At 42.9% G+C, this 12813-nt stretch overlaps 2 protein-coding genes across 2 annotated transcripts; both read left to right on the plus strand. All coding sequences in view use genetic code 11, as the record gives it.

Annotated features, from left to right (window-relative positions):
* Positions 1–694: 694 nt before the first annotated feature.
* Positions 695–1162, plus strand: EGR_02901 (voltage-dependent calcium channel; the record flags this gene model as incomplete). Its single annotated transcript, XM_024492150.1, has 1 exon — positions 695–1162. The coding sequence occupies one exon, from the start codon at positions 695–697 to the stop codon at positions 1160–1162; it is 468 nt and encodes a 155-aa protein (XP_024353345.1).
* Positions 1163–1641: 479 nt separating this feature from the next.
* On the plus strand, positions 1642–11228 carry EGR_02902 (Sodium leak channel non-selective protein; the record flags this gene model as incomplete). The annotated part of the gene is made up of 18 exons (XM_024492151.1): positions 1642–1757; positions 2481–2735; positions 2828–2995; positions 3201–3321; positions 3582–3713; positions 4805–4978; positions 5545–5649; positions 6025–6240; positions 6497–6568; positions 7001–7094; positions 7167–7318; positions 7393–7620; positions 8560–8767; positions 8839–9003; positions 9132–9247; positions 9324–9496; positions 9630–9780; positions 9963–11228. 18 exons carry the CDS (start codon positions 1642–1644, stop codon positions 11226–11228), a joined length of 3912 nt encoding a protein of 1303 aa, XP_024353346.1.
* Positions 11229–12813: the final 1585 nt, after the last annotated feature.

The raw sequence follows: 12813 nt of genomic DNA on the forward strand, positions 1-12813 counted from the left end.
GAATATTCGAAAAATTTCCGTGAGTAAATATGAAGATCTCACTCTCTAATTAAATGTTATTTCCTTCAGTTTTTTATTTTATGGGGTTGCTCAGTTCTCTGATGTGTTTTACAAAGAAATGTAATTTTTTGGCGCAGAATCAACAAGTCAAGTACATTATGGTAATAAATCCCAGAACCAACAGCGACAAGTCACTCACTGACAGTTTAGCTCTCACATCAACGCTAAGTATGGGCTTTCGGTTTTTAGGTATGCAGGAAAGATGACTGCAAGGGACATACATACTGCGCATTCTACATATTGAAAGCTTTCAGTAGTTGTCTTTCGTACATCTCTCCTTTTTCAGGCTTGATAATCAAATATTCGGATGAGGTTCAACACTAGAGTTCTTTTTAGTCATTGTGTGCACGATATCTTGAAGAAACTAGGATTCCGTTTGACTGAGTTCTGGTATTGCGTTAATGTCTGTTGTGTTATATTTAGGTACCAGTAACGGTTTGGGAAGTTTGTACTTCGGTAACTACGTATCAGGGAATTTCATTTTATTTCCAATAAAATATTTGAAACTTGTTATAATGTTAGCATCTGGTTAAAGTTCCGATTACCATCAAATTCAGTGGTATTTCTAGAAGGCATAATGTTTCCATTTTTCTCGTACTTTGTCCATACATTGAACGGCAGGAACCGCCCGCAGATGGTAAAGCTGACGCGGTTAGTATCAGATTTCCTGTTGCCCAAGATTCGCGACAGTTTCATGCGCCAATTCGCCGCAGTATCGGCTCTGGAGGAGGTGGAGGAAGAGGCGGTGTCGGAGATCCTGGCGGCTGCTACAACGATGGCCTCCATCTCCGCCAGCGCCGCCCTCATCCCTAGCGGCCTTGCTTCGGCCTCTGGAACGGTGGGGGCGGCGGGCGCGGGTGGAGGAGGAGGCGGTTGTGGTGGTGGCACCGGCCCTGGCGCCAAACCAGTCCCTCAATCGCACTCTGTGCCCGGTACTAGCGGCGCTGGTGACAGTGGCACCCCCATCTTGGCTGCCGGTGGGTGGCGATCGAAAGCTGCTGAGACAGCTGCAGCCATCTCCTGCTCACGTGAAATTCGACGCAAAGTGCATGGTCTTCATGGGGAGGAGAAAGTCAGAGCTATTGTCTACCTCCTCAAGTAATCAAGCCCTTTTTCCCATATCATGAATAGCCTAAACCCTACTTGGGTTTCAATTGGGCACTCATGAACAACCCGGAATTGCTCTTTACTCGTTTACATTTCGCATCTTGCCTTTAACTTTGTCACAACTGATGTCTTGGTGAAAACAGTCGGTTAATTTGAAAAGACGCTGATTTAATCTTTGAAAGATTCATTTTGACCATAATAGGGATTTCTGGTTCAGTTTAAATGCTTTTTGGGGAGTTAATATATCATAGGACTGTCTCATCTACTTAATTCTGGAGCCAATGAAAATCGGGTCCTCGGAAGTTTTCTATCAAATAATTATTGCTATGCATCTGTAAGTACTATCGGTAACTCATGCATATACGGGTGCCAGAACTGAAAAGGAGAAGGCTTTGTTTATTGGGTTATTGATGTATAAAGTTAAAACCCTCCTGAAGGACTCGAGGTTGTAATGCGAGAAGACGACTGACTACCATGTACTTGGGAGCGCGCGCAAGTGGCGGCAACTCAGGCCGCCGCGGCGATCGCCTCGGCCATCGTATCGACCCCACGCTGCTGCCCACCGTATCGCTCCCTCATTGGTGCGCTGCGTCAGTTTAGCGGCAGCTACGACCGCATCTGCTCTCCTGCCTCCCGTTCCCCAAGGCGTTTGCGCACCTGTTTAACCTCATTCAGTACTAAGTAATTGCGTCCTTTCCTATCCACCAAATACTTTCTGCCTTACCTCTTCGGGCCTACTGAATTAAAGTGGCACTGAGATGATGACACAAAATTTGTCAGAAAATGTCACTACTACTGTACTTTAATTGTATGAAGACTGTTCAAAATCTTAACTGTAAGGGAGTCGGTGTCCATTATGGTTTAAAATAAACACGTGCTAGTGCTAAGTGAAAGTGTTTCTTTGTAGTGAATCTAACAAAACTCGGATGCTCAGCATGGACCAGCCGCCAAACGCCAACGGTCGCTCATTACTCTCAACTCAGCATCATATTCGACTTGAAAGGAGGTAAACCTGCTTTGTTAAGATATCAAACATAAATGTAAACGTTTTTGTTGCGCAAGAATCAATTTGTAAATATTAACCGCCATAATTACGCTTCGAAACCCAGGAAACGCTTTGAAATTTGTGATTACCACCAACATTATAGTGCTCTACCACACAATTGGTAGGACTTATACAAGCCAAAGACCGTAATTTTTATTGCTGTGACTGCTTTCTACATATTTTCCAGTTCCGTTTAGCTCGTGATTTCTTCTAGTTTTAGTTGTTAAGTTACTCGAAAGGGAGTCTCATGTGTGCTTTTAAAATGCAGAAGTCTAAGAAACCGGTCAGGGGGATTGCTGGGGACGGCTTTTTTGGGACGCGATGGAACCCCTATGGGGATGAGCGTGGGAATGGGAATGGGCAGCGGCGCTGGCAGTGGTGGTGGTGCAGCAGGTGGCCTCAGCGCCGTCTCGGGCCTTGGGGGCAGCGACTCTGCCGCTGATTCGCACGCCGGTCTCGACAACACCGGCCACTATGATATCAAGGTGCTCCAACAGAAAGCCCAAATGGCTGAGATCAAGAGGTGGAAACGACTTTTTCCCTCTACTCACACACTCGCTCGTTCACAACCACGTTGCTGTCTGTCTCTTATAAATATTGCCTTTTTCTCCACAGGACTCAGCAGGAAGAGGAGTTGCGAGAAAATCATCCCCTCTTTGATCGTCCTCTTTTCACGCTTGGCCGACAGAGCCGACTGCGACGGTTTTGCAGCCTCGTCGTTAGAGCTCGACACAAGGCCTCCAGATCGAGTAGCGGCAATGACAGTAATGGAGGCAGCATTCAGTAGGTGTTCGTGCAGCATTGGGTCGATGATTTGACGTTTACGTAAAACAGAAAATATTGTCAACTAGTAATAATATAAAATGGGGGGTTCAAACTTGCTTTTGATATTTAATTGTAATTCACAAGTTCACTTTATGTGGTTAGGAGCACTTTTACCATCCTTATGAACAATTTGGCGACAAGAGAAATGCATTTACTTTCACAGTAAGATTCTGGGCTTCGTCACGTATCTGGACTGGACGATGCTAACGATCACAATTCTCTCTTGTATTTCAATGTCACTGGAGACGCCTCATCGGCGCCTCATGAATGCGCCAGAGCTTAAGGTATGCTTTCCTGACGATGCTTTTTGCCTCCCGATTTAATACTTCAAAAACAATCTATCGAGGCTAAGTATTGCTATTGCTGGGATTGTCCCTTGCTAGTCGAGTTTTTAAGTGCGATACTTATGTAAGCGTGCTTTACCGATGGACAGAATTTGTTTCGTGTTACATGAAGACTATTCAGAATGATGGCTGAAAACGGAAATGCATATTTTCATCGCACAAACCCCATTATCCCCTAACGAAGCTTCTTATTTTTTCAGATTGGCGAATACATTTTCTTTGTTGGAATGACAATTGAGCTTGCCCTAAAGATTTTAGCTGATGGCTTTATCTTTACTCCAAATGCGCTGCTAAGGGACTTCGGTGGATTTTTGGATATTTTTACCTACATTGTAAGTTCGTTTTGATGTTACAAGTCGGCTCAAATTATTACATCCCCAAATCTCATGGACTACACAGTTTTGCTCTAAAATAGTTAAGAATACATGTAGATGATTATTCGCAAATCGAAACCATTTTATGGGCGTGAATTTGTTGGCATTTGGCTAAGTTACTACCCCAATCAAAGAGAATTAGGGGCAAAAACAATGAAGAGCAATTTGAAGTTATCAAATACACGTTATCCGCACATCAATGTATTTACTTAAATATTATTTTTAGTCTTAGGAATGGGTTTTCGGACCATTTTCATGCATGCTTTTTAGCGCATTTGGAGAGTCGCCTTTTATAGCCTCAGTAGGACAGAAAAGTTCACTGCGGTGCCAAGGTGTAGTCGAATTGTTTCCCTTTGCTTTCTAAGTTGAGTAATGCGCATTTTTTACATTCCTTATTAAAAATAATGCATATTATATACGTTTATAACATAATAAATTGGAATCAGCGGTAATAGTTCGAATTTTATGCATTACCGAGCAGTTGAAATAGTGTATCAGTAGATCCAACTGTGCCTAGGTTTTTTGATTTAGCATTAGCGTTATTCTTGTCCCCCTAATTCAGACCTTTTCGGAAAATATTTACTCTGAGATTCCGTACCCTTGTTTTTGAAAATGCTAAATGCTCTCAGGAAAACAAGGCACTACTCTTCAACATTGGCCTATCGTGATTAAGTAACGTTTTAAACCCCCAAATAATTACCACCAGGGCTATACTGTTAGAACTGAACGGCCGTCTCGTTTTGATTTGCTTACCCAAGTTCAGACTCAGTAAAGATTTAAGTGCTCAATGCAGGTATTCTGTGGCACTTACGACACTTTGCAGCCGTAGCTCTGTTGTGCGAACAAATTGGGAAATGCAATCTTCTTAAATTACACTAAAATGCTTAATGAGTCGTCAAATAAAGAGTTTGTTTACTACCTTATTATTCGTACGCAAGAAGGAGGTAAGCAATTGGTTCTCGGTTGATTCCGATAGGCTACTAATATTTGTATCTCTGGCTATCCATGCCTCGAACCACTTGGTCCTTGAAACACTCTTCTGCTTTAAGGTGAGCTTGACGTTTGTGAGCTACTTTATGCGAGTGGAGAAGCTGGGACCGGGTTCGGTAGGCCAGCTCTTCATGGTGTTGCGGTGCCTCAGGCCGCTACGCATCTTCTGCCTCGTTCCACAGATGCGACGAGTTGTCTATGAACTGGTGCGTGGTTTCCGGGAGATCCTCATGGTGCGTACTCCTGTTCCCATACACATCGGACTGCCGATAATTTGGATTCTAAGTTCCTGATTACTTAAAAACATCCACTAATTCCTCTTGTGATTATGCGGTTTAATTATGATAGATGGAATTTGAGATGGCATTCGTACTTCAACAAATATTTAATCGATGTGGGGCTACATTCTTGAAGACTAAGCCCTACAAAGAGGTAAGAAGGAGTGAGGCAACGTAGTAGATGCGTTGACTCTTAAAGAACTATATTCCACCCTTATTTGGCTTCGATGTATGAATTCCATCTCCACTCGTATCTAAGTGATTTTACACGAATTCTCACAAATTTGGTATTTCGTAGGATAGAAGCCTTTTTTTATTTCTGTCCACCATAAACTGGTATGGAATCAATCTGTGGTATGATAAAGTGCGGAAATAATTTACTTTATCTCCTCGACTATTACTAAGGAATATCGATATTACTTCCGAGGTGAGAGTCGAAATTTATCTAAATTCCGTGCGATAGGCTTCGTACTGCCATTGCAATAATTGTATAATATCAACTTTCCCCTTCTTAAATGTAGGTTACAGTGCTTCTCGTGGTATTCATCTTCATTTTCGCCGTCTATGGAGTGCATATGTTCGGCGGACGTCTGGCCATTTGCAATGACCGAACAATTACCCGCAAAGTAGGCTTTTTTCTTCCGACCATATCCGTCCACGTGAATCCAACACGATTTTCAACTTATTTCCTGCTTTCAATTCGTATGCCTTCCACTAGCTAGTCACTGAACTCTTCAGTCTAGAAACGACATAAAACCTCGGAGTAGCCGTCAAATCAACCCTAATGTCAAAGATTTGACGTGGCTAAACCCTTGAAATACAGGTTTTAATATTATTGGAACGAATTGCGTACGTTTTTTAGTGCTTTTCTCTAACTTTGGGGTTTCGGCTTTAACTTCACACAATTGTTACTCCAAGCCTTTCTCCCCAAATTGTAATCCGCTTTTCGATTTTCCACGTTTTATTTACCATTACTGCTATTTGACTGGTTCCCTTCGTAGGAGGATTGCAAAGGCGTCTTCCACCGGGAGCTGTCTGTGACGCGGATGAAGAGTTTCAAGGGATCCGCACCGAAATTCCTGGTTCCCCGAGTGTGGGCCAATCCCCGGAACTTCAACTTCGACAACATCGGAAATGCTATTCTAGCTCTCTTTGAGGTGCTTTCGTTGGAAGGATGGGTGGAGATCAGAGACGTGATCAAAGCTCGTATCGGTCCGGTAGGTTCTCCAGTGGATTATTTTAAAATGTTTAAGGGTACTAAAGTCATTCCAAATTAATTTTGCTGCATAGAACCTATTTAATCGTGGACAGGCGTTCTGGAAAGTCATGTAATTCCTTAAGGGTCTATAAAACAAATTGCACGTTCCAAATGTCAAACGCGTCGCTAGACTGACCTTCGAATAAAATACCACTTTTATGAATTGGCAAATGCTTTTTGAACTATCTGAAGGAGCCCTTATCTGCTTCCTTTAGACTCACGTCGTGTACATTCACCTCTTCGTGTTTGTCGGCTGCCTAATCGGACTAACGCTGTTTGTCGGTGTGGTTATTGCAAATTATAGCGAAAATAAGGCAAGTGGCTCTTTTGATTTCCCTTGGTTTTTTATCGGATTTTTGACGGTGTCTGCGCTATCGCCAATAGTCACTAACTTCATAAACTAATGTTGATGCGCGTTCGAACGAAATGCGTTGTTTGGATGACACAAACGGCATTTTGAAGAATTCTATGCGAGCCACTCTTAAACAGTACCTATTGTTTTTACGTTATAGTTTTGAGTGCCCAAAGGTTCCAATGTCTCTGTCCATATTGACTTTTCTCGAGTTTGAACTTAGGATAACCGTAAATCCTAGACTTCTTCACGAACTCCAAGCTTTGAATATTATCACCTTGTCAAATAGTATTGACGTTTTTTGGGGAAAGTTCTGCATTTCGCATTACTTTTTGCCGAGAATTTATGTTTCTTCCCCCACTTATAGGGTACTGCTTTGCTGACCGTTGACCAACGGCGTTGGCTGGATTTAAAGGGAAGAATCAAATTAACCCAGCCCCTGCACATACCACCCCGGCCAAGTAAATCCTCCTTTATTAGATTAGATTGTCAGTATAAGTGAGGGCCCTCTAAAATGAGCATGTCTTAAATAGAACTTCGGCCGGAGCCAGGTCAGATGCCGATATCCAGCGAAACAACATTTCTGCGATTTAGGTGCCTGATCTACGACATCACACAGCACATTGCCTTCAAAAGGGCCTTTGCTCTACTGGTTCTCTTCAACAGTGCTCTACTCTTCTTCCCTGTAAGTGAAGTTGCTACCTGATTTTAGACTTTCTATCTGCGATAAACGAATTGCAACCACGTCATTCTAACTAGTTTAACGAGCGTGGAGCGGAGGCCAATCCCTGGGTGAAGATACGCTATCGGGTGCAGGTCACATTAGCCATGATATTCACCTTCCTCTTCTGCGTGGAATGTGTAATGAAAATAATTGCACTCACTTTCAATGGCTACTGGCAGTCAAAGCGAAACCGATTTGATATGTTTGTCTCCACCCTCGGTCTCATTTGGATTGTTCTTCACTTCAGTCTACGTTCAACACCGGTACATCTTCCTACGCTTATTTAGTTTCGTTAACTATATAATATTCTTATTGTTAGGTTATGTATTTTTAAAGACGAGGCAATATTGGCAGTTTGTTTAAGCGACCATTGATGAATTTGGCAGTCTTTGATGGATTGGAATGTGGACAATTTCTCCAAGGACCCTACGCAGATACACAGCATCGTGACCGGCTTAATATTATGGTGTGCTGTTTTATGTGGGACTTATATTTATATTTACCACTATTGAGATCGTATATATTTGGTGAAACCATGGTAACGCATTCATGCTGCATTCTCAGGCGAATAGAATCATCAGTAATAACTCCGGGTGGGCGATACAAATGCTCCGCTTCTTTACAATCGCTGGGAAATACGTAAGACAACTTCACTTTTGTCCTTGCCTATAAGCAATTATTTGTTTTTACACCCCTCTTGATGAAATTCTGTGAGGATCTGTTAGGTCACAACCATGGTTATTTGAAGATGGTTTCCTTTATACCCGAATACCATTTGACATTCAAGCTGATCTCGGGTAGGTGAAAGCAACAGGCTCACCTGAAGCAGTCAATGCGTGCACTTCCTCTAGCAAATTAAACTTTCCTTTTGATTTTTACTTCAGGTATTTTTGCCTCATTTCGTCAAAAGACCCTCATACTATTAATTCTTAGTTACTTATAATCATTTTGAAAATCCAAGGATATTTCCTTAAATAGAAAACATAAGCCTTGAAGTTTTCCTTTTGCTATAAACCATGATTTATTGTACCAAGGAATTCGGTTACTTTAGTTCAATTAGCGTTTGCAATTGCTAATAAAAATTATCTTTTTGCATTAGGAATCCCTTTATTTACGCTCGGGATTGCCTGTACCTTGAAGAAAAATGAAGTTTAAACAAAAAACGCAAAAGCTCAGAAAGCTATTGTTGTGTTTTACCACAGGTCACTCTAAAAATGCTCATGCTCACTGTGACGATGTCCATCTACAAGTCGCTCTTCATTTTGACAAGTATGGTCGTCCTGATGCTGGTTTATGGCCTAATGGGGGTCGTGCTTTTCGGCTCCGTGAAGTTCGGTGATAATCTTGGCCGTCATGCCAACTTTCACAACGCCTTTCGAGCTATCATCCTGCTCTCTCGAATCGTCACAGGTTTGTCCCATTGGCAAGAGCAAACTTCTTTGCCCCTAAGTAAACTGTAAAGCTGTGCTTTTTTGCTTTAGGAGAAGATTGGAATAAAATTATGCATGACTGTATGATTCAACCACCTTTCTGCATTGTGAAAGAAACCTTTTGGGAGACTAATTGTGGCAATGCACAGGCGTCTCTCGCCTACTTCTGCTCATTCTACGTTATCATTACCTATGTCATGCTTAATGTTCTTGTCGGTATGCGCTTTTCAATCTTGACTAATATTTGTCCCCATATGGATGGTTCTTTTAATAATTACAACGAATGCAATACTTATTGCCAATACTTGCATTATTGCAATTCGACTTTCTCACGCCATTTTCAGCCATCATCATGGAAAACTTCTCGCTATTCTACTCGAATGACGAGGATGCCATAATGAGCTACAATGACATACGCAACTTTCAACAAGCGTGGAATATCATTGATGTAAACCGAAAGGTGGGTTTACGCTCTCCTGTTCACTCATCCTATTCTCAGTCGCACTGGATTTACCTATCCCTTTCCATGTGCTCAGGGTATGGTAAAAGCTTATTACGTTCGTTTCCTTCTTCGTCTCATTCCTCGTGAAAGGGTTGGCTTCGACCTATCCAAAAAGCGTGACAAGCAGCTGTTCAAAGAAATGTGCTACGAGGTGGAAACTCTGCGTGGCGGTCGCGACAAAGAAGTCAGTTTCCACGATGTCTTGATGTAAGTCAGATGATAGTTGATTAATGGTTGTAATACACCCTTAACATATTGTGCAAAGCGAAATTTCACCGAAAGGGAAATGTTCTCGGTTTCTTATGAGAATCTAGCAAATTTGCATTTTCGTATTCTCGAGGGTCCTTGCCTACCGGACGGTGGATATCACAAAGACACTCCAACTGGAGGAATTGATTGCACGCGAGGACCTAGAATACGCCATTGAGGAAGAAGTTGCAAGACAAACCATTGCGACATGGATTGAACGCTGCATATTTAGAAAGCGTCAAGTAATTTCCGGTAGAATATTTAATCTGTATGCAATATTACAGAGTTAATAAATTTTCCAAGTGTAATTATGCACAGTTTTCTGAACTAGCCACAGAACATTCCCATCTGTCACATGAAGGTATCCATCTGGGTAGAGTGTAGTTAACCGCTGGTTACCAAAGGGAGGATTGTTTTCTTTTAGAAACACGGTCATCTTCATTTTTCCATGCACTCTGGATCAGACCGTCCAACTAGCGGTCAGTCTTTTGATGATACAAATAAGGAGATCTCCACCCCGAAAGCTGACTTTGCCAAGTCTTCCATTCGAACACGTCCATCCAAAATTAAATTCAGCCGTGACGAACTCAATGCTCGAACGGAGAGCGTCGACATTCCCCCCTCGGCATCAACAACTAATCAGAGTCCCCCCACAACACCGACACTGCAACCGATCCTCTCGCCTGTCGCGACCACCACCCGAGCTACCGATACTGCGGTCGCACGAATGGCGGGTTTCCAGGACACCTGCGAAGCGCGAGGACGCGTGAATGGCCGTCTGGACACCAAGCCCCTGAAATCTGATACGCACATCCCAGATGGTTTGTTGTCAAACAGCATCGGTAATAAGGCGGGAGGAAGCAGTCTCCTGCCCCCGCCAGCCTCTCCTGCCTCACCTTCATTGACTTTTGTTGATTCGTGTACGAAATCCAAGCAGGCATCCTCGAACACGTCGAGCATGAATCCACCTGAAACGGAGCTTCACAAGGGGTTTAGGGTTGCCGGTTCCAGTGGCAACTTTTTACGACGTCGAAGCATGCGGGCCTCAAAAACCCACACTTCGCTCTTCTCAGGTGTAGTCGAGGATTCTGATCAATTACCGCGACTTTCATTATTTTCTGGCTCCGGAATGCCAGCCATTCAAGAGGCGGGTACGGGTCAAATGAAGAATTCGTCAATCGAACTTATCGAATTAAACACTACCTCACCCAGCCTCTCGATTCCTACCGGAGATAAGCAGTTTCTTGATTCAGGTGCTAGTTCCCTGTCGGAGCAGGCTGGTGAGATTTTAGAAAAGTCTGGACAGAGTGAAAGCACTCGAATCTCGCCAAGTTGTGAAAAGCGATCTGCAGTGAAGAGTTTGACCGATAAACACCCTGAAATGACTGCTTTCACGCAGAACGTTCAAACTTCTTGCCAGGATGTGAAGTCTTGGTGGATGCAGCAAATTCACCCTGATCTGCCTCCAGCCACTACAACTTCCACCAACGATAGTCTCGAAAAAATTGCAGGGGGAGCGTGGGATGGAAGTATGGAATCTTTCCTGCCATCGGTGGTGGTAACAAGCCGGCAGCCTTTAGCGAGCCGCATCCGTCGGAGAGCACATTATGAAGGGAGCATTAACAAGAGACAAGAATCTATCTCCTTTGGAGGTGGAAAGAGACGATTTCTTAATGACCCTGTAGCATAGAATCCATTCGAGGTGCTCGCCTTAAATATACTGCATTTCTTTTCCGCAAACTCAGCTATTTTTATCAGATCTATTGCAGCTAAGCGCCTTTTTACCCATCACTCTAAGGGTCAACAATCACATATCATCAGAGAACACAGCCTACTAGGACATTTTAGATGCAAACATGCATCTAGCTTAATACTGAGCATTAAGGCCACAAACTCACTGGCTTCACGTAACACACGGCTTATTCACATCCACTTATGCATTGGGATAGGTGATCCGTGCATCGGAAGTCTGCTGCAGGAGAGAAGTCAGTCACAAGTAGTAAATTCTAACTCACTCTGCGTCTATTGTGATATTTTTGTAAATGCCTGAAATCTGAAACCCATTTTTCCCAATCAAGATAACCTAGTTGAAGTGTTCATCCAAATGACTTGCGGAGTAATTACAATGTTGCAACTTCTGCTCTACCGCCTTCGGTTCCACATCCTGGGATTGAGGAGATTAGACGGACGGTGACATCATGCATTGTGTGGTGTGGAATTTTATAAATCATCAGATTTATAAGGGAATCAGGTTTTGTCCTCCTCTAGATCTAACCTGCTCCCTCGCCACCTAAAAATCGCATTCAAGCATCTATGAAATGCGGGGTGTTTTGTGCTGCTATTGTTAGCGTAGGTTGAAGGTGGGTATGATTTGAAAAAAGTAAACATGTCTTTGACTGTATTGACACTAACATTACATGCATATGTAAACAACAAAAGAAATTACCCATTTTAGAGCAATCGCTTTTTTAAATTTTGGGGGGATTTGACAACTCACAATCGCGTTATTCACCTCAAACATAACGTCGAGGAATTTACAATTATATAGGTTTTGATGTGTGTATACTTGCACTTCTCCAAAATTAGTTTGCCAACTTAGTTCTGATTTAATGAAGGTGCAGGTATAATACACTAGTCGTTCGTTTAACTCTACAATTTGCTCGTGCAAATGTTTTGGGCTCTGCCATTGTATTTTCGATAGTTTCAGCTCTCCTGCATATCTGTAGCGTCCCCAGACTCCCTGAAGACGAATGAAGACACAATACTCGGGCAGAATATATATTCAGCGCAGAGAAGGTGTCTGGGCTATTGGCATGGCCCGAAAGCCAGCCCACCCAGCGAGGTACAAAAGTGGCGCCTCACCAATATCGAGGGATAAACCACTATCGTATTACATATCAGTCGTATATCTTCCGCAGTATTCCTATAACTTCTTTCGACTTTAGAGAAGTCTAGGGTTGCTAACGCAAGAAGAGCTATAGCGATTTGGTTGTGCTTAAATTAGTGGGCACTCGGATAGTTAGAAGCTGTGCTTTGGCTCCGTGGCGTAGCCTTTAGGCTGTCAGTAGCCCAAAGGCCTTGCAGACTTAATTATTGTGCGATTTCCGTAATGATTTGGGCTCCTAAAGCTTCTGCTAAGACTCAGAACGCTACGGCGAGTCGTCGGTAATCTTCGACTTCACACCATTGGATCAAAAACACTAATGTAATACTTATGTTGTTTTAATGTGCCTTTCGGGGAGGAGGCAATCAGGAAATTCGAACCTTGTAACCGG

The sequence above is a fragment of the Echinococcus granulosus genome (genome assembly GCF_000524195.1).
Source record: "Echinococcus granulosus chromosome Unknown EG_S00014, whole genome shotgun sequence".
NCBI lineage: Eukaryota > Metazoa > Platyhelminthes > Cestoda > Cyclophyllidea > Taeniidae > Echinococcus > Echinococcus granulosus.